A 20502-nucleotide genomic window follows, 5' to 3' on the forward strand; every position below is an offset into this window, starting at 1 on the left:
AGCGATTTTTGCAGTTTGTTCCAGTCACAGGCAGCAGAGTACTGGAACGAAAGGCGGCCAAATGAGGTGTTGGCTTTAGGGATGATCAGTGAGATACACCTGCTGGAGCGCGTGCTACGGATGGGTGTTGCCATCGTGACCAGTGAACTGAGATAAGGCGGAGCTTTACCTAGCATGGCCTTGTAGATGACCTGGAGCCAGTGGGTCTGGCGACGAATATGTAGTGAGGGCCAGCCGACTAGAGCATACAAGTCGCAGTGGTGGGTGGTATAAGGTGCTTCAGTGACAAAACGGATGGCACTGTGATAGACTGCATCCAGTTTGCTGAGTAGAGTGTTGGAAGCCATTTTGTAGATGACATCGCCGAAGTCGAGGATCGGTAGGATAGTCAGTTTTACTAGGGTAAGCTTGGCGGCGTGAGTGAAGGAGGCTTTGTTGCGGAATAGAAAGCCGACTCTTGATTTGATTTTCGATTGGAGATGTTTGATGTGAGTCTGGAAGGAGAGTTTGCAGTCTAGCCAGACACCTAGGTACTTATAGATGTCCACATATTCAAGGTCGGAACCATCCAGGGTGGTGATGCTAGTTGGGCATGCGGGTGCAGGCAGCAATCGGTTGAAAAGCATGCATTTGGTTTTACTCGCGTTTAAGAGCAGTTGGAGGCCACGGAAGGAGTGCTGTATGGCATTGAAGCTCGTTTGGAGGTTAGATAGCACAGTGTCCAATGACGGGCCGAAAGTATATAGAATGGTGTCGTCTGCGTAGAGTTGGATCAGGGAATCGCCCGCAGCAAGAGCAACATCATTGATATATACAGAGAAAAGAGTCGGCCCAAGAATTGAACCCTGTGGCACGCCCATAGAGACTGCCAGAGGACCGGACAGCATGCCCTCCGATTTGACACACTGAACTCTGTCTGCAAAGTAATTGGTGAACCAGGCAAGGCAGTCATCCAAAAAACCGAGGCTATTGAGTCTGCCGATAAGAATATGGTGATTGACAGAGTCGAAAGCCTTGGCGAGGTCGATGAAGACGGCTGCACAGTACTGTCTTTTATCGATGGCGGTTATGATATCGTTTAGTACCTTGAGTGTGGCTGAGGTGCACCCGTGACCGGCTCGGAAACCAGATTGCACAGCGGAGAAGGTACGGTGGGATTCGAGATGGTCAGTGACCTGTTTGTTGACTTGGCTTTCAAGACCTTAGATAGGCAGGGCAGGATGGATATAGGTCTATAACAGTTTGGGTCCAGGGTGTCTCCCCCTTTGAAGAGGGGGATGACTGCGGCAGCTTTCCAATCCTTGGGGATCTCAGACGATATGAAAGAGAGGTTGAACAGGCTGGTAATAGGGGTTGCGAGAATGGCGGCAGATAGTTTCAGAAATAGAGGGTCCAGATTGTCAAGCCCAGCTGATTTGTACGGGTCCAGGTTTTGCAGCTCTTTCAGAACATCTGCTATCTGGATTTGGGTAAAGGAGAACCTGGAGAGGCTTGGGCGAGGAGCTGCGGGGGAATTAAAATGTGTTCTGATATTCATCCTCGGCTAGCCAACAGCACCAGAACTGTTGTGACGTGTACTCAATGACACACCACTCCTCCATCTCCATTAGAATAGCTCGTCTTTCACTTCTATTAAAATGTGTTCTGATATTCATCCTCGGCTAGCCAACAGCACCAGAACTGTTGTGACGTGTACTCAATGACACACCACTCCTCCATCTCCATTAGAATAGCTCGTCTTTCACTTCTATTAAAATGTGTTCTGATATTCATCCTCGGCTAGCCAACAGCACCAGAACTGTTGTGACGTGTACTCAATGACACACCACTCCTCCATCTCCATTAGAATAGCTCGTCTTTCACTTCTATTAAAATGTGTTCTGATATTCATCCTCGGCTAGCCAACAGCACCAGAACTGTTGTGACGTGTACTCCGTGTTATCACGGAGGCGCTCCGCACCGCTAAAGCTAACTCTCTCTCCTCTGCTCTCATCCTTCTAGACCTATCGGCTGCCTTCGATACTGTGAACCATCAGATCCTCCTCTCCACCCTCTCCGAGTTGGGCATCTCCGGCGCGGCCCACGCTTGGATTGCGTCCTACCTGACAGGTCGCTCCTACCAGGTGGCGTGGCGAGAATCTGTCTCCTCACCACGCGCTCTCACCACTGGTGTCCCCAGGGCTCTGTTCTAGGCCCTCTCCTATTCTCGCTATACACCAAGTCACTTGGCTCTGTCATAACCTCACATGGTCTCTCCTATCATTGCTATGCAGACGACACACAATTAATCTTCTCCTTTCCTCCTTCTGATGACCAGGTGGTGAATCGCATCTCTGCATGTCTGGCAGACATATCAGTGTGGATGACGGATCACCACCTCAAGCTGAACCTCGGCAAGACGGAGCTGCTCTTCCTCCCGGGGAAGGACTGCCCGTTCCATGATCTCGCCATCACGGTTGACAACTCCATTGTGTCCTCCTCCCAGAGCGCTAAGAACCTTGGCGTGATCCTGGACAACACCCTGTCGTTCTCAACTAACATCAAGGCGGTGTCCCGTTCCTGTAGGTTCATGCTCTACAACATCCGCAGAGTACGACCCTGCCTCACACAGGAAGCGGCGCAGGTTCTAATCCAGGCACTTGTCATCTCCCGTCTTGATTACTGCAACTCGCTGTTGGCTGGGCTCCCTGCCTGTGCCATTAAACCCCTACAACTCATCCAGAACGCCGCAGCCCGTCTGGTGTTCAACCTTCCCAAGTTCTCTCACGTCACCCCGCTCCTCCGCTCTCTCCACTGGCTTCCAGTTGAAGCTCGCATCCGCTACAAGACCATGGTGCTTGCCTACGGAGCTGTGAGGGGAACGGCACCTCAGTACCTCCAGGCTCTGATCAGGCCCTACACCCAAACAAGGGCACTGCGTTCATCCACCTCTGGCCTGCTCGCCTCCCTACCACTGAGGAAGTACAGTTCCCGCTCAGCCCAGTCAAAACTGTTCGCTGCTCTGGCTCCCCAATGGTGGAACACACTCCCTCACGACGCCAGGACAGCGGAGTCAATCACCACCTTCCGGAGACACCTGAAACCCCACCTCTTTAAGGAATACCTAGGATAGGATAAAGTAATCCTTCTCACCCCCCCCCCCCTTAAAAGATTTAGATGCACTATTGTAAAGTGGCTGTTCCACTGGATGTCATAAGGTGAATGCACCAATTTGTAAGTCGCTCTGGATAAGAGCGTCTGCTAAATGACTTAAATGTAAATGTAAATGTACTCAATAAATGTTGGTTTAGAATTTTTTTTTAAATGGTGACCTTGCAAGTCCATCCAACATGCATGAAATAAAACAACGAACTGAATGTAAGAGAAAATATTCAAGAGATACTCTTGAAGGAAGTTCATTAAAATGTCTCTTAAGTGAGGCTGTTATCCAGCTACTTCAAGGTGCTTGCTTTCATTTGAGATCATAACAGTAGTAGTAATATTGTCTCTGGATGGCTACAAATAGCATGCTGGTGAAATGTGACAGATAATTAGATGTCACACAACGGATAATAACAACACATTTGTTAAGTAAAAGCAGTTATTTGTCATGTGAACATGGTACAGCCAAGTAGTAAACTGTAATCCAATCATTGTTTTTTTACCTTTATTTAACTAGGCAAGTCAGTTAAGAACACATTCTTATTTACAATGACGGCATCTGATACAGTAAAAGTTGAATTCCGGGAGTATTTTGTTTTAGCCTCTAAAGGTCTATACTTTGAGGGGACTTGGTCTGATGTTATGGTCAGTAAGGTGGTTATGACACAAGACTGTCTGAAGGGAAAAGAGGTGACATGACTCCTTGTCTACTCTGTCTCCATGTTTGTCTACTTCGTGCCCTTCAGCCTCAAACACACACACACACACACACACACACACACACCCTGTGACTGTGCCATGGGACATGATTCATGTCCTGATTGGTCTATTCAGGACCTGTGTCATCATGTTTGTTCCCCTGTCATCATATGACATAACATTGTTGTTCATCCATTGGTTAACATTTCAGTCACGATGATTTGTAGAACTACTGTTGGGCTTTAGAATCTGGATTATTGTGATGTGAGTCATGGCTAATCGTTTAGGTTGTTGTTGTTGTAGATCATGTATTTTAGAAGCTGAGCCTGTGTCTGTGTAGCCTCTGATCATACAGGTAGATTGTGTTAACTTGTCTTGCCATGTAATAACTGTGGTGTCCCCCTCTTCTCCTCATAGCTCCTATGGAAGCAGGCCCAGTCATACCCCCTGTTTCCGTCTCTGGGGGAGATGGAGGGCCACATGTTTGAGTGTGTGAACCAGGCAGCTGTGCACGAGGAGCTGGAGGATGAGACCAGGCGCCTCTGTGATGTTAGGCCCTTCTGTCCCATGCTCAAACTGGTCACACGCAACTGTGGCCGCGCGGAACGCTTGCTCGACTCCAAGATCGGTGTGCTCATCGGAAAAGGTGACGTGCGCGCACACATGCACCCAGTAACAGTAGACCCTTACACTGATGTTTGACCTGTGGTTTGAACAGAGTAGAGATGCTCCTGGACAGTGATCACTCAAACACACACATACTCTTTAGACACACCAGCACCATTTAATCTCTTTCTCCAATATATTGATATCCTCTTTGCCTTGGCTGTCAGATCTGAGTCTTGTCTTCAGAAGTCTCATGTCATCATCCCAGTATCAGCTGAAGTCAGGCCCGTAGGATGGAAAACAATCTGCTTAGAATGGACAGGCTCCTGATGTCTGTTATTATCATCCGTCACTCAGTATTATCTGTGATGGCGATAAGACGCTGTGCTGAGTGGAGGAGGCAAGCCAGACCACCACTGTAATGGTAGGGTGGAAAGGTCAGTCTATTGACACACAAACCGAAATATGCGCACATGCCTACATACACTAAGTCTCCCTTACATTCTCTATCTCATCCACATATACACATTGCTATAAGTGTACACACACACAGGGTCTTGTTAGTCTGAGGGTGTGTGAGGACAGAGATGGTGGGGCTCTATGGAGGTGCTGCAGGCCAACCAGGCCTGTTCAGAGAGGGAGTCAGTCAGTCTAATGGAAGGAGACTCATCCCATATTGATATGCTCCCTCCTGCCTCCACTTTTGTCAGATGTGATCTGTAAAAGGCTTTTGTCAGTAAGCGGTATTCAAAACATCCCTCAGACGCTGGCTAGCCACACACACACTGGCTAGCCACACACACACTGGCTAGCCACACACACACGCTGGCTAGCCACACACACACACTGGCTAGCCACACACACACGCTGGCTAGCCACACACACACACTGGCTAGCCACACACACACGCTGGCTAGCACACGCTGGCTAGCCACACACACGCTCGCTAGCCACACACACACTGGCTAGCCACACACACACTGGCTAGCCACACACACACGCTGGCTAGCCACACACACACGCTGGCTAGCCACACACACACGCTGGCTAGCCACACACACGCTGGCTAGCCACACACACGCTGGCTAGCCACACACACACGCTGGCTAGCCACACACACACACTGGCTAGCCACACACACACGCTGGCTAGACACACACACGCAGGCTAGCCACACACACACGCTGGCTAGCCACACACACACTGAAAGCACACACACTGAAAAGCATACACTTGCGCACACACACAAAGAAGCAGACACACGCACTCACACAATCTGAGAGCTGAGGGTCATATGAATGTTTAATGGTTTTAAATGTCAACATGTTGTTTTCATCATCCAAAGTGTTCTACTGGCCCAAAATACTAAGCTCTGTTCAACTGATAGATATAGTATCATGAATTTAGGAGCTAGATTTTATAGTGACAGTGACAGTTGTATTTCAATGAAAAGAGTAGGTTAGAGTTCAACACTGTTGAGATTGGATTGTCATTTGTAATCCCTCATAAACAGGAATTGCTACTTGTTACCACGCCAGGTATCAAATGTCAGTCACAGATGTAGTGCATTAAACATGAATGGTAATGCCTTTTAATGCAGTGCTGTTAGACCCACTCATGCAGTGCTGTTAGACCCACTCATGCAGAGGTTATACTCTTGTTTTTCACGTGCTTTAGTGTGTGGCTTCTTATGACTGCTCACAGGTGTTCACAAACGGAACACGATCGGCAAATTCATCTTTAGTGCAAAATGTTGTATAACCTCTTGTGGCCTTATCATGATATCTTTATCACCTGCAAAGTCGTTGTGCAATGTTTATAAAGTGGTCATGGAGTGGTTATGAAGAGCTTATGAAGCTTCATGAACCATTCACAGGTCTCCACGAGCTGGATGCTCTGCAGGACCAGGAGGTGAAGGACTTCCGCAGTAAGATGTTCCGTATCAGCGAGGAGAAGATGCAGCGGGTACAGCTGATGACCTGGAGCGAGTGGCTGCAGGCCTGCTTCTCTCCGCAGCTGGAGCCAGGGGGAGGAGCCACACCCGTCACAGACGGTGTCAACGACAAACAGGCCGAGGCCAGCCTCAAAGTCACCATGCACTTCGACCAGTCCCAGGTAACTACAGTATCTGTACACACTGTGAGCATAATATTTCCTACCAGAAATACTTACATGCACACATAGAAAAATATGCCCAGCAACGGAGTGAACGAGGCCATTGTTACTCTCTTCGAGTAGTGTGTAGTATTTACAATACTATACACCCTCAGCTGTCATCAAGCAGGAGTCACATCTACAATACTATACACCCTCAGCTGTCATCAAGCAGGAGTCACATCTACAATACTATACACCCTCAGCTGTCATCAAGCAGTAGTCACATCTACAATACTATACACCCTCAGCTGTCATCAAGCAGGAGTCACATCTACAATACTATACACCCTCAGCTGTCATCAAGCAGGAGTCACATCTACAATACTATACACCCTCAGCTGTCATCAAGCAGTAGTCACATCTACAATACTATACACCCTCAGCTGTCATCAAGCTGTAGTCACATCTACAATACTATACACCCTCAGCTGTCATCAAGCTGCTGTCAGTCACATCTACAATACTATACACCCTCAGCTGTCATCACAATACTATACACCCTCAGCAGTAGTCACATCTACAATACTATACACCCTCAGCTGTCATCAAGCAGTAGTCACATCTACAATACTATACACCCTCAGCTGTCATCAAGCTGTAGTCACATCTACAATACTATACACCCTCAGCTGTCATCAAGCAGGAGTCACATCTACAATACTATACACCCTCAGCTGTCATCAAGCAGTAGTCACATCTACAATACTATACACCCTCAGCTGTCATCAAGCAGTAGTCACATCTACAATACTATACACCCTCAGCTGTCATCAAGCTGTAGTCACATCTACAATACTATACACCCTCAGCTGTCATCAAGCAGGAGTCACATCCACAATACTATACACCCTCAGCTGTCATCAAGCAGGAGTCACATCTACAATACACCCTCAGCTGTCATCAATTAGGTGCCATCACATACAGACAACAGTATGCAGACAGACACTGATTTGACAAAATATTAGGAACACTTGCTCTTTCCGTGACATAGTTTTCACCTGGTCAGTCTATGATCCCTTATTGATGTCACACAACTGTGGGAATCATTGGAGTCAACATGGGCCAGCATCCCTGTGGAACGCTTTTAAAACCTTGTAGAGTCCATGCCCCGACGAATTGAGGCTGTTCTGAGGGGGAATATTAGGAAGGTGTTCCTAATGTTTGTTATACTCAGTAGGCTACAGACGAGTAAACATACTCTCTCACACAATAATATACTACCCTCTCATCTTCTCTGTTGGCTATTCCCTAATAGGACCTGGTCATGTGACAGTTAACGATCTGTTAATAGTAGAGGTCGACTGATTATGATTTTTCAATACCGATACCGATTATTGGAGGACCAAAAAAAGCCGATACCACAATTTTTTTTAAATGTATTTGTAATAATGACAATTACAACAATACTGAATGAACACTTATTTTAACTTAACATAATACATCAATAAAATCTATTTAGCCTCAAGTAAATAATGAAACATGTTCAATTTGGTTTAAATAATGCAAAAACAAAGTGTTGGAGAAGAAAGTAAAAGTGCAATATGTGCTATGTAAGAAAGCTAACGTTTAAGTTCCTTGCTTAGAACAGGAGAACATATGAAAGCTGGTGGTTACTTTTACCATGAGTCTTCAATATTCCCAGGTAAGAAGTTTTAGGTTGTAGTTATAGGAATTATAGGACTATTTCTCTCTATACCATTTGTATTTCATATACCTTTGACTATTAGATGTTCTTATAGGCACTTTAGTATTGTGTGTAACAGTATAGCTTCCGTCCCTCTCCTTCCGTCCCTCTCCTCGCCCCTACCTGTGTTCGAACCAGGAACACAACGACAACAGCCACCCTCGAAGCAGCGTTACCCATGCAGAGCAAGGGGAATAACTACTCCAAGTCTCAGAGCGAGTGACGCTTGAAACGCTATTAGCGCGCACCCCGCTAACTAGCTAGCCATTTCACATTGGTTACACAAGCCTAATCTTGGGAGTTGATGGGCTTGAAGTCATAAACAGGGCTTGAAGCTTGAAGCACAGCAAAGAGCTGCTGAATGAATGCTTACTAGCCTGCTGGTGCCTACCATCGCTCAGTCAGACTGCTCTATCAAATCATAGACTTAATTATAACATAACACACAGAAATACGAGCCTCAGGTCATTAATATGGTCGAATCCGGAAACTATCATCTCGAAAAAAATACGTTTATTTTTTCAGTGAAATACAGAATCGTTTTTTTTTGTTTTGTTTTTGTGTATTTTATCTAACGGGTGGCATCCATAAGTCTAAATATTCCTGTTACATTGCACAACCTTCAATGTTATGCCATAATTACGTACAATTCTGGCAGATTAGGCTGCCCAAACTGTTGCATATACACTGACTCTGCATGCAATGAACTCAAAAGAAGTGACACAATTTCACCTGGTTAATATTGCCTGCTAACCTGGATTTCTTTTAGCTAAATATGCAGGTTTAAAAATATATACTTCTGTGTATTGATTTTAAGAAAGGCATTGATGTTTATGGTTAGGTACACATTGGAGCAAGGACAGTCCTTTTTCGCGAATACGCATCAAAAATACAGATTTCCAAATTGAAATCGTCCCGAATTAATCGGCCATTCCGATTAATCGGTCGACCTCTAGTTAATAGGACCTGGTCATGTGACTGTTAACTGTCTGTTAATAGGACCTGGTCATGTGACAGTTAACGGTCCCCTAATAGGGCCTGGTTATGGGACAGTGGACGGTCCCCTAATAGGGCCTGGTTATGGGACAGTGGACGGTCCCCTAATAGGGCCTGGTCATGGGACAGTGGACGGTCCCCTAATAGGGCCTGGTCATGGGACAGTGGACGGTCCCCTAATAGGGCCTGGTTATGGGACAGTGGACGGTCCCCTAATAGGGCCTGGTCATGGGACAGTGGACGGTCCCCTAATAGGGCCTGGTCATGGGACAGTGGACGGTCCCCTAATAGGGCCTGGTCATGGGACAGTGGACGGTCCCCTAATAGGGCCTGGTCATGGGACAGTGGACGGTCCCCTAATAGGGCCTGGTCATGGGACAGTGGACGGTCCCCTAATAGGGCCTGGTCATGGGACAGTGGACGGTCCCCTAATAGGGACTGGTCATGGGACAGTGGACGGTCCCCTAATAGGGACTGGTGGTCATGGGACAGTGGATGGTCCCCTATTAGGGACTGGTCATGGGACAGTGGAGTGGGACTGGTCATGGTCCCCTAATAGGGACTGGTCATGGGACAGTGGACGGTCCCCTAATAGGGACTGGTCATGGGACAGTGGACGGTCCCCTATTAGGGACTGGTCATGGGACAGTGGACGGTCCCCTAATAGGGACTGGTCATGGGACAGTGGACGGTCCCCTAATAGGGACTGGTCATGGGACAGTGGACGGTCCCCTAATAGGGACTGGTCATGGGACAGTGGACGGTCCCCTATTAGGGCCTGGTCTTGGGACAGTGGACGGTCCCCTAATAGGGCCTGGTTATGGGACTGAGCCAATCTCTGGCAGAGTCACGGCTCTAAATGGGTCATCACCACCATCAGTCACATCCTCACTGAGACACCGAAGCACGTGACACATTCACACACGCGCGCCTGCCCAAAGGGCCTCTCCACTAATTAAAAACTTGGAAAAAGAGGACATCTGAGGACGCTGACACCATATCTCTTGCTTGCTTTCTTGCACTCTCCCTCTCTTCCCCCTCACCCCTCTCTCGCTCTCGCTCTCTCTCTATCCCTCTCTCTCTCTCTATTCCTCTCTCTCACTCTCACACACACTCCTCACTATCAACCTCTCTACACACTACTGTATGTTCTATCTGAAAAAAGATATGCATCGTGCACTAGGGTCAATAGCTCACTGCACACTACATGGCCCAAACCCTTACTGGCTGTGTTCTTCTGTCCAGGTGGATAGTGGCAGGAAGTCAGTGTGTTTTTTAGGAGTCCCAGACACTAAGCCACATTAAGGACAGGAAGTGGACCTTTTATTGTCTAGAGTCTTGTTAACTCAATTGGTTGGTTGGCCTGGTTTTCAGTTGCTCTGATATAACAAAGCCTTATTTTACTACCTGTTTACATGACATTTACTTGGACATTACATTGTAAAACTGCAGTCTTTCACTAGAAGGTACAAGGTGCTATAGTTACCATTTTATTTGAAGCAATTACCCAAAAGTACACATAGTCTTGGCTGTAATGAAAATGTGAAATCATTTGAAGAATTTTTACTGCTCTATTTGGAACTTGACCACTCTGGCCAGTGTCACCATGGTGATATGCAGCAGGTGGTTGTCATGCCATTGTGAGTGTGTGGCGGCTGTGCCCTCACAACCAGGTTGGGCCCCTGGCTTCAAGGCAGGTTGGGTAGGGGGGTGTGTGCGTTTCTCTGTCTGAATGCTCTTTAAGCCTTCGGTGTCTGACTGGGATTGTGTGTTAAGCCTTGTCTGCGAGGCAGCAGACACACACTGCAGGACAATCTACACTGCTCAAAAAATAAAGGGAACACTTAAACAACACAATGTAACTCCAAGTCGATCACACTTCTGTGAAATCAAACTGTCCACTTAGAAAGCAACACTGATTGACAATAAATTTCACATGCTGTTGTTCAAATGGAATAGACAACAAGTGGAAATTATAGGCAATTAGCAAGACACCCCCAATAAAGGAGTGGTTCTGCAGGTGGTGACCACAGACCACTTCTCAGTTCCTATGCTTCCTGGCTGATGTTTTGGTCACTTTTGAATGCTGGCGGTGCTTTCACTCTAGTGGTAGCATGAGACGGAGTCTACAACCCACACAAGTGGCTCAGGTAGTGCAGTTCATCCAGGATGGCACATCAAAGCGGGCTGTGGCAAGGTTTGCTGTGTCTGTCAGCGTAGTGTCCAGAGCATGGAGGCGCTACCAGGAGACAGGCCAGTAAATCAGGGGACGTGGAGGAGGCCGTATGAGGGAGACAACCCAGCAGCAGGACCGCTACCTCCGCCTTTGTGCAAGGAGGAGCAGGAGGAGCACTGCCAGTGCCCTGCAAAATGACCTCCAGCAGGCCACAAATGTGCATGTGTCTGCTCAAACGGTCAGAAACCGACTCCATGAGGGTGGTGTGAGGGCCCGACGTCCACAGATGGGTATTGTGCTTCCAGCCCAACACCGTGCAGGACGTTTGGCAATTGCCAGATAACACCAACATTGGCAAATTCGCCACTGGCGCCCTGTGCTATTCACAGATGAAAGCAGGTTCACACTGAGCACATGTGACAGACGTGACAGTCTGGAGACGCTGTGGAGAATGTTCTGCTGCCTGCAACATCCTCCAGCATGACCGTTTTGGCGGTGGGTCAGTCATGGTGTGGGGTGGCAATTCTTTGGGAGGCCGCACAGCCCTCCATGTGCTCGCCAGAGGTAGCCTGACTGCCATTAGGTACCGAGATGAGATCCTCAGACCCCTTGTGAGACCAAATGCTGGTGCGGTTGTCCCTGGGTTCCTCCTAATGCAAGACAATGCTAGACCTCATGTGGCTGGAGTGTGTCAGCAATTCCTGCAAGAGGAAGGCATTGATGCTATGGACTGGCCCGCCCGTTCCCCAGACCTGAATCCAATTGAGCACATCTGGGACATCATGTCTCGCTCCATCCACCAACGCCACGTTGCACCACAGACTGTCCAGGAGTTGGCGGATGCTTTAGTCCAGGTCTGGGAGGAGATCCCTCAGGAGACCATCCGCCACCTCATCAGGATATTTCCCAGGTGTTGTAGGGAGGTCATACAGGCACGTGGAGGCCACACACACTACTGAGCCTCATTTTGACTTGTTTTAAGGACATTACATCAAAGTTGGATCAGCCTGTAGTGTGGTTTTCCACTTTAATTTTGAGTGTGACTCCAAATCCAGACCTCCATGGGTTGATAAATTTCATTTCCACTGATAATTTTTGTGTGATTTTGTTGTCAGCACATTCAACTATGTAAATAAAAAAGTATTTAATAAGAATATTTCATTCATTCAGATCTAGGATGTGTTATTTTAGTGTTCCCTTAATTTTTTTGAGCAGTGTATATCCCTTACCCCCTGTCTTACTGTTATTTTAATATCCCCCCTTGTCCTCTCTCCTCGCTTACTTTGAGATGTCACTTTGTAATATAAACTCAGCAGAAAAGGAAACTTCCCCTTTTCAGGACCATGTCTTTCAAAGATAATTCATAAAAATCCAAATAACTTCACAGATCTTCATTGTAAAGGGTTTAAACACTGTTTCCCATGCTTGTTCAATGAACCGTAAACAATTAATGAACATGCACCTTTGGAAAAGTCATTAAGACACTAACAGCTTAGACAGTAGGCAATTAAGGTCACAATTAGAAAAACTTGGGACACTAAAGAGGCCTTTCTACTGACTCTGAAAAACACCAGGGTCCCTGTTCATCTGCCTGAACGTGCCTTAGGCATGCAGCAAGGAGGCAGCCATACAGCCATACTGCTCATTCTGTGCGTGATTTCCTGCAAGACAGGAATATCAGTGTTCTATGGCCAGGCAAGAGCCCGGATCGCAATCTCATTGAGCACGTCTGGGACCTGTTGGATCAGAGGGCTAGGGCCGTTCCCCCCAGAAATGTCTGGGAACTTGCAGGTGCCTTGGTGGAAGGGTGGGGTAACATCGCACAGTAAGAACTGGAAAATCTGGTGCAGTCCGTGAGGAGATGTTGTACTGCAGTACTTAATGCAGCTGGTGGCCACACCAGATACTGACTGTTACTTTTGATTTTGACCCCCCCCCCTTTATTTCAGGGACACATTATTACATTTTTGTTAGTCACATGTCTGTTGTTGAATCTTATGTTCATACAAATGTTTACACATGTTAAGTTTGCTGAGAATAATCCCTGTTGACCGTAAGAGGACGTTTCTTGCTGAGTTTGGAACATTAAGTGCACCACGCCATCTCTTTCTCTTCTCTGTCTCTCTTTGTGTTTGTTGTGTTGATGATAATGTTCTCTGCCTCCAGGACACAGCCAGTCTGAAGGTGTGGCCCAGCACCAGTCCCAGTGAGCTGATGGAACAGGCGTTGAGGAAATGGCTAACGACCCACGGCCCAGAGGAGGAGGGACGCCAGGCCGAGCAGTATGTTCTGAGGGTCAGCGATAAGCTGGAATTCCTCTGTGGAGACCACCCCCTCATACAGTACAAGGTGACCCCTTACTCGTAGGCTAAACTTCAGTGCATACAGTGCAAAGGGACCCTAATGTTGCCCAATGAACCCTTCACCTTTAACCCCTAAACCCTCTGTAGAGTGCTTTCTTACCATCAAATTGCTCCCTTTCTCAATCTCTTAACCTCAAGTTTCTGTGCTGTGCTGACCTCAACCATTCCTTAATGATTAATATCATAATTAGTAAACTCTCTTCGACCGTAACTGTTAATGTTCCAGTCTCAATGTTCCAACGTCAGAGAGTGTGTAGTGAGCTGTCAGGTTAGGTTTGAGGAATGTCTTTAGGTTATGACCGTAACCCCGGTTCTCTGATAGTAAGAGTGAGGTATTTTACGTATGGGATACGCCCCCAGCGTATTCGTCAGAAGCCTTTATTACACTAAGCCAACCATGATTGGCTGGATGTTGAGACGTGTGCGTCGGGGAAAGGTGTCCCCCCTACCCTATAAAAGGTCTCTATAAAATAATCTTTCAAAAATAAGCAACTCCTCTTCCTCGCTCCTGCAAGGAGGGTGTTCTGGTGAAATACCTCACTCATACTATCAGAGAACTGGGGTTACAGTCGTAACCTAACGTTCTCTTTCAAGTATTCATTTCGGTATTTCACTTATGGGATAATCTGATTCCCGTATTGCCAGACAAGCTTATCCTGACGACCTACTGCACTGTGCTGTATATCACACACATTGGCTTTGCCCCTCAGGAGATCCTACACATAAAGCGGTATGTGCCAGGGTCAGTGCAGTGACCTGTAGCCATTCCTCCAGTAGAATGAGCCCATAGGCCAGCAGGAGACTGAAGACCCTTACTTGTGTATGCCAAAGTGATAGCCTCCACTATCCAGTGGGAGAGGCGTTGTTTAGTGAGGGCTTTATCTGTGAGGTTTCGCCCAGGAAACAAACAGCTGATCACATTTTCTAAACCCCTTGGTCTTGTCCATGTAGATGTGCAGAGCGCGGACTGGACACAACATATGCAGCCGTTGATGTTCTGGAGAGGGAAACTGTGGGGGGTAAAAATCTTCCAGCTCAACGGGAAGACGCATCAAAGATGGATTCATAATCTTAGGGATAAAGGCGCGGTTAGGCCACAATCATACCCTATTGTTACCGGTGCAAATTGTGCGCATGACGAGTGCAATGAGAGTGCGTGAATGTCAATCACACTCTTGTCGGAGGCCAATGCTAGTAATAGCCTGGTCTTAAATGAAAGCATCTTCAGTTCCACCTGATCTAGGGGCTCAACAGGCTGTTGGCATAGAGCATCCAAAACAACTGATAAATCATCAAATCAAATCAAATTTATTTATATAGCCCTTCGTACATCAGCTGATATCTCAAAGTGCTGTACAGAAACCCAGCCTAAAACCCCAAACAGCAAACAATGCAGGTGTAAAAAAAAGCACAGGTGTAAATCCCATGAGGGGGCAAACTGTTTGGACACTGGACACACACGACGTGCACACTTCATAAAACGGGCGACGAGGCGGTGTTTCCCCACTGTCATGCTCCCAAAACCTACATGATAAGCCAAAATGGCTGCTAGATATACCTTAATAGAAAAAGCATTTCCTTTTTCGAATAATTCCCTTTATAAGCAACAGAATTACCAGGACAGAGCACTGGAATGGCACTGTCTGTGATTTAGTGCACCATTCCTCAAACACGCACCATTTACAATCATAAAGGGACCTGGTGGATGAGGCTCTAGCACTCTGAATAGTCTAAATGACGTTTTAGGGAAGCCCGGTAGTGTTGAAGTTGCATCATCAACGGGCCAGGCCCAGAGTGCCAACCGTTCCAGGTGAGGATGGACAATCTCCCCTTCTGCCTGGCACTGTAGGTCCCGATGCAAGGGAAGGGGCCACGGGTGGCCGCATAGTAGTTGAGTGCTCTCCACTAGCCAGTGTTTCTCTGGCCAATGTGGCACTATTAGTATGAGAGAGAGGGTGTGGGAATGCATACAGGAGGATGTGTGGTCACTCGTGCGCCAACACATCCACTCCCCTGAATGTATCCTGATCCCTCAGGGAAAAAAACTATGGACATAAAGATCCACTGCTGGCATGCTGAGGTGCATCCAAACCTGATTGGCTGCCTCTGGGTGGAGCCTCCACTCTCCATAGAGGATTCCCCCTGGCAAGTAAATCTTCCCCCAGATTCAATACTCCCGGGTACATGAGTAGCTCTCAGTGACTGGAGATGCACACTGCTCCACATAATCAGTCTGTGTGTAAGTGAGGGGATCGCAATCCCCCTTGTCTGTTTATGTAAGCCACAACACTGGTTCTGACTAGAACATGACGACCCTCCAGAAATGGGAGGAACAACTTTAATGCTAAGAACGCTAAGGACTTCCAGTCAGTTTATCTGAGTAGAACGGAGATGGGGTCTCCATACCCCGTTGACTGTTCTGCCATCGTGGGACACACCCCAACCCGAGAGAGATGCGTCGTGACTACTTTTCTGGATAAAAAGAAAACTCCGGTATCTTCAGGAGTGCAGTGCTACCATGAAATCTATGGAGATCTGTAGACGGTGATGTTTGTAATGTATTGGGTTCAGAACTAGAGAGGAGACCCAGCGTTGAAACCCTTTCATATTCAAACGTCCTAATGGGACGACTACTAAAACCTAGCTGCCTCAGGCATGTTTTCAAAGGCACCAGGTTCCTTCTGCCTAGCACTGTATCGCAATCTTGGAATGTTCAAATACATTCCACTGAAAGGCAAGCTTTGAATGATACTGAATCTAGGATTAAACCTAGGAAAGAGTCTGCATGGGAATCAGAATGCTCTTTACTGTGTTTATTCTGAAACCTAGAAATGTCAGGTGTTCCAAAAGTAGCTGACTGTGTTCTAAGACCTCTTGTCTCGATTGCGCGCACAGCAGCCAATCGTCTATGTACATCATCAACCCGAATGCCCCTCTCTGAGTGGGGCTATGGCTGCCTTGGTACACTTTGTAAAAACACAAGGTGACAGTTAGGCCGAAGGAGTACCAGAAATTCATAGATTACACCTTGAAAAGCGAATCTGAGAAATTTCCTGTGAGGTGGGTATATTGAGATGTGAAAATAAGTGTCCTTCAGGTCAATGTATACGAACCAATTGCCTGGGCGCACAGAACGTTTACTTTCCCATGTGCCTGTTCAGAGCACGTAGATCTAGGATCGGGCGTATGGGTCCTTGGTGCCATGGGTGGGAAGGGAGGCTTCTTAGACCAGTGGATCCAAGGTTCTCTGCTGCCCTGAGCTCCCAGCCTGGGGGGCTGGACGTCTGGGGATTTTAAAGGTTGAGGGGGGTCGACCTGCTGCAGCCTGGGTGAAGGTGTGGCGAGGCACTGTGCTGTGTCTTCCTGGGCAGACAGCTGAAGGGCTTCACCCTCCCTCTTTTTCCTCCACTCACCGTTTCTGCATCATCTCGACGGTGTGGTAACACAGATCTCATCCCACAGACCCGGCTCCGGTGTGACCATTAGTGCCTCTTGTAGCTCAGCTTGGTATACCGAGAGCCCTCACCGCTGTGGCGACCAACCTGTAGACCTTCTCTGTTGCAGAGGACTGGAAGTGCTCGTACTTGGTTGGTAAGGTGGGGCCAGTTGAGGTCGTGGAGGACTTCTGGCTGGGGTGTAGATGGGAAGGTACCAGGGGTTCAATGATGAGCTTGTGGGCAAGCCCAATCCCTGCCATGTCAACACAGCCCAACACCTACCCACCTTGGACAGAGTTCTTGGTGTACTCCAGTACAGGTAACCTCCTCCAGGCATTCTGGGAAGACTGGTAGTAATTGCCTGGCTGCCCGTTTGGATAGCCTCTTACCCTCGTAGCTGGATGTGGTGGTCTCTGCTACTGCATTGGGACAGGGAATCACCAGTTTATTAGCAACGTGTTTGCACACGTTCTGCAGGTCCACATCGAGTTCCAGTGTTGATGTCTCCCCGCCTGTGTGCCCTGTTTCGGATACCCTGGCAGGAGGCTTCGTGGCCTGGCCTGAGGGGATGAAGAAGTCTTCATTTCCAGCCGATTCCGAAAGGAGTTATCGCCTCTAATCAGGAAGCCCGGCAGGGAGGCGTCAAGGTGGTTGTTGGAGTCCTCCAACAGCGGGACAATGGCGTCGAGCTGGTCGCCCCAGCTAGCACTGGCCGCCACGTTTTCACGTGGGGATATCCATCGCCTCCGGTGAGTCGCCGGCTCCCATGTTAGGGTCCTTTTGACTCAGGCTAGCTTGGCGTGCTAGCCTGCGACAGAGGCTCTTCACAGTGAAGAGGGCACAGTGTGGACAGGAGACAGGGGAGGATAAGGTAAGCGGAGCACACAGAGTGGGTGTCTTTGGCCGATATCTTGTTTCCACAGGAGCAGATTCATGCCGGGAGCTTATCCTCGTTTGGGGAGGGAGATGTTTTTGTCACCATAGCTTAGATCCTATGTTTTTAGCTGTCAGGAAAAAACTAGCGTGGTAGGCTAGTCCGATAGCTAGTGATTTAGTGGGTTATCTCTGACGCTGGCACTCGTGATGTCCGGATACTGTTTCTGAAACAACAGGTTACAAAAGATAGCTTGGTGTCAGCCGTAAAAACTTTTCTTGTCTAAGTAAAACCACAGATGCTAGCTAGTGAATAATTGTATATAATAATAATTATCCTCTATGGTAAAGGAAAATTGTCACCACCGCACAGTCCTGAGAATAGAGTGGACTGTGGACAGTTTAGCTAGTTCTGGAAAATGCAGTTGTGTCGAGGTAAGCTTTCTGATGAAAAGCGAGAAGAGGTGTTTGAATGGCTCAGATGCTGCTCAACCATGGCTGGGGTAGTGTTATAAAGGCTTCTGACGAATACGATGGGGGCGAATACGCTGGGGACAAATATGCTGGGGACGAATAAGCTGGGGACGAATACGCTGGGGACGAATACGCTGGGGACGTATTCCATAAGTGGAATACCGAAACGAAAACTTGAAAGAGAACTCCTTGTGTTTAGCCATAAACAAGACTCAGTGATCCAGAAACAGTAATTTGACTGATGTCCTAATAACGCCTCATTAATAACACTGTCTTCCTCGAACACATTACTGTTACTCTCAAACCTGGTAGATGTGTATGACTGAATCCATATGTGTATGAGTGTGTGTGTGTGTTTCTGTGCGTGTGATGAAACAGACTCTGACCATTACGCCCTGCAGAAATGGGTCCGGACCCATTTATTCTCGTTCACGGAAAAGTGTTTAGAACCAGGAACCATCTGATCTACATAGGTCATGTCTATACATTAGATGTGGGTTACCTTCCATCTGTCTGATTTCCTCTCTTTGACCTCTCATCCCTCAGTGTGTGTACTCTCCTCTCCCTCTTCTGTCCTCTCCTCAGAACATATGGACTTGTGTGATGTATCTCTGTGTGGGTGTGTGGTGTTTGTGTGCGCGCCATTCACATTTGTAAGAGGTGGCAGGTAGCCTAGCGGTTAAGAGCGTTGGGCCAGTAACCGAAAGGTTTCTGGTTCCAATTCCCCGAGCCGACTAGGTGAAAATCTAGCAAGGCACTCAACCCTAAAATGTACATTTGGATACAGACGGCATAAAGAATGGTACTCTGTATTAACTCCTCTCTTCTCTGTCCCAGTACATCAAAGCTTGTCTCCAGGCTAAGGAGTGTCCCCACCTGACCCTGGTCCAGGTCAGCACTGTCCAGGCCATGTTCGAGAAGGAGATCTCGGCCATCGGAGCTGTTGTCAACCGAAAGAGCTCCAACCCCCCCTTACCCCTGCCCCCTAAGAGGAGGGGACCCTCGGTCAGTTACACTCTTTCTCTGTGCCGTGTGTGTGTGTGTGTGTGTGTGTGTGTGTGTGTGTGTGTGTGTGTGTGTGTGTGTGTGTGTGTGTGTGTGTGTGTGTGTGTGTGTGTGTGTGTGTGTGTGTGTGTGTGTGTGTGTGTGTGTGTGTGTGTGCGTATAGGTGCAGGTATGTGTTAGTGAGTCTTTTATGATGTTTCGCTTGGTCCTAAAGGTCAGGTGCAGTTGAATTGCTCATTAGGGCTTAATTGCACAGTACCATGACGACTACATCCCACAGTGACAGGTGACATCTAACAGTAAATGACACACATGACAATCATTAGCACTTCAAAATGTCAATCATCACAACTAAATGTCAACATCAACAAGACTGCATCTGCACTGATCTGAAAAGAAGAAAGATGGCGGTCAAACAGTGATGTCTTGTGGTAGTTGGACGCTTGAAGTAGGGCTTCAAGCATAACAAGCCTGTTTACCCAGCAGCTCTCCAGTAGAGCTTTGTTCTAGGTAGTGAGGAGAGGTTGAGAGAAGGACAGGCTGTTCTTGTGGTGGTGTACTGTAATCAGACATTACAAACATATACATACACTCCTCTGTCACATAGACACTGACCTAAATGCACAAACACTGACATACAGTACACATTTTTACATTCAAAAACGCACTCGTTTACACTTACGCTGTCCACTAGCTCTCTCTGTGTGTGTGTTCTTTACCCACACACACACACACACACACACACACACACACACACACACACACACACACACACACACACACACACACACACACACACACACACACACACACACACACACACAGAGAGAGCTAGTGGACAGAAGGAAGTGTACTGCTTATTCATGTTTGTGGGCTGTAGCTGAGGGCCAG

General features: G+C 47.6%; 1 protein-coding gene across 2 annotated transcripts in view; it reads left to right on the forward strand.

Annotated features, from left to right (window-relative positions):
* The window catches only part of LOC118379169 (phosphatidylinositol 4,5-bisphosphate 3-kinase catalytic subunit beta isoform-like), a 103358-nt gene that overhangs the window by 66576 nt on the left and 16280 nt on the right, over positions 1-20502 (forward strand). For both annotated transcript variants that reach the window (XM_052467969.1, XM_052467970.1), the window contains exons 4-7: positions 4258-4486; positions 6323-6561; positions 13626-13808; positions 19444-19611. In XM_052467969.1, the coding sequence (XP_052323929.1) occupies positions 4258-4486; positions 6323-6561; positions 13626-13808; positions 19444-19611 (819 nt within the window). The remainder of the gene's footprint in view (positions 1-4257; positions 4487-6322; positions 6562-13625; positions 13809-19443; positions 19612-20502) is intronic.

This window comes from Oncorhynchus keta, chromosome 18 (assembly GCF_023373465.1).
Source record: "Oncorhynchus keta strain PuntledgeMale-10-30-2019 chromosome 18, Oket_V2, whole genome shotgun sequence".
Taxonomy (NCBI): Eukaryota; Metazoa; Chordata; class Actinopteri; order Salmoniformes; family Salmonidae; genus Oncorhynchus; species Oncorhynchus keta.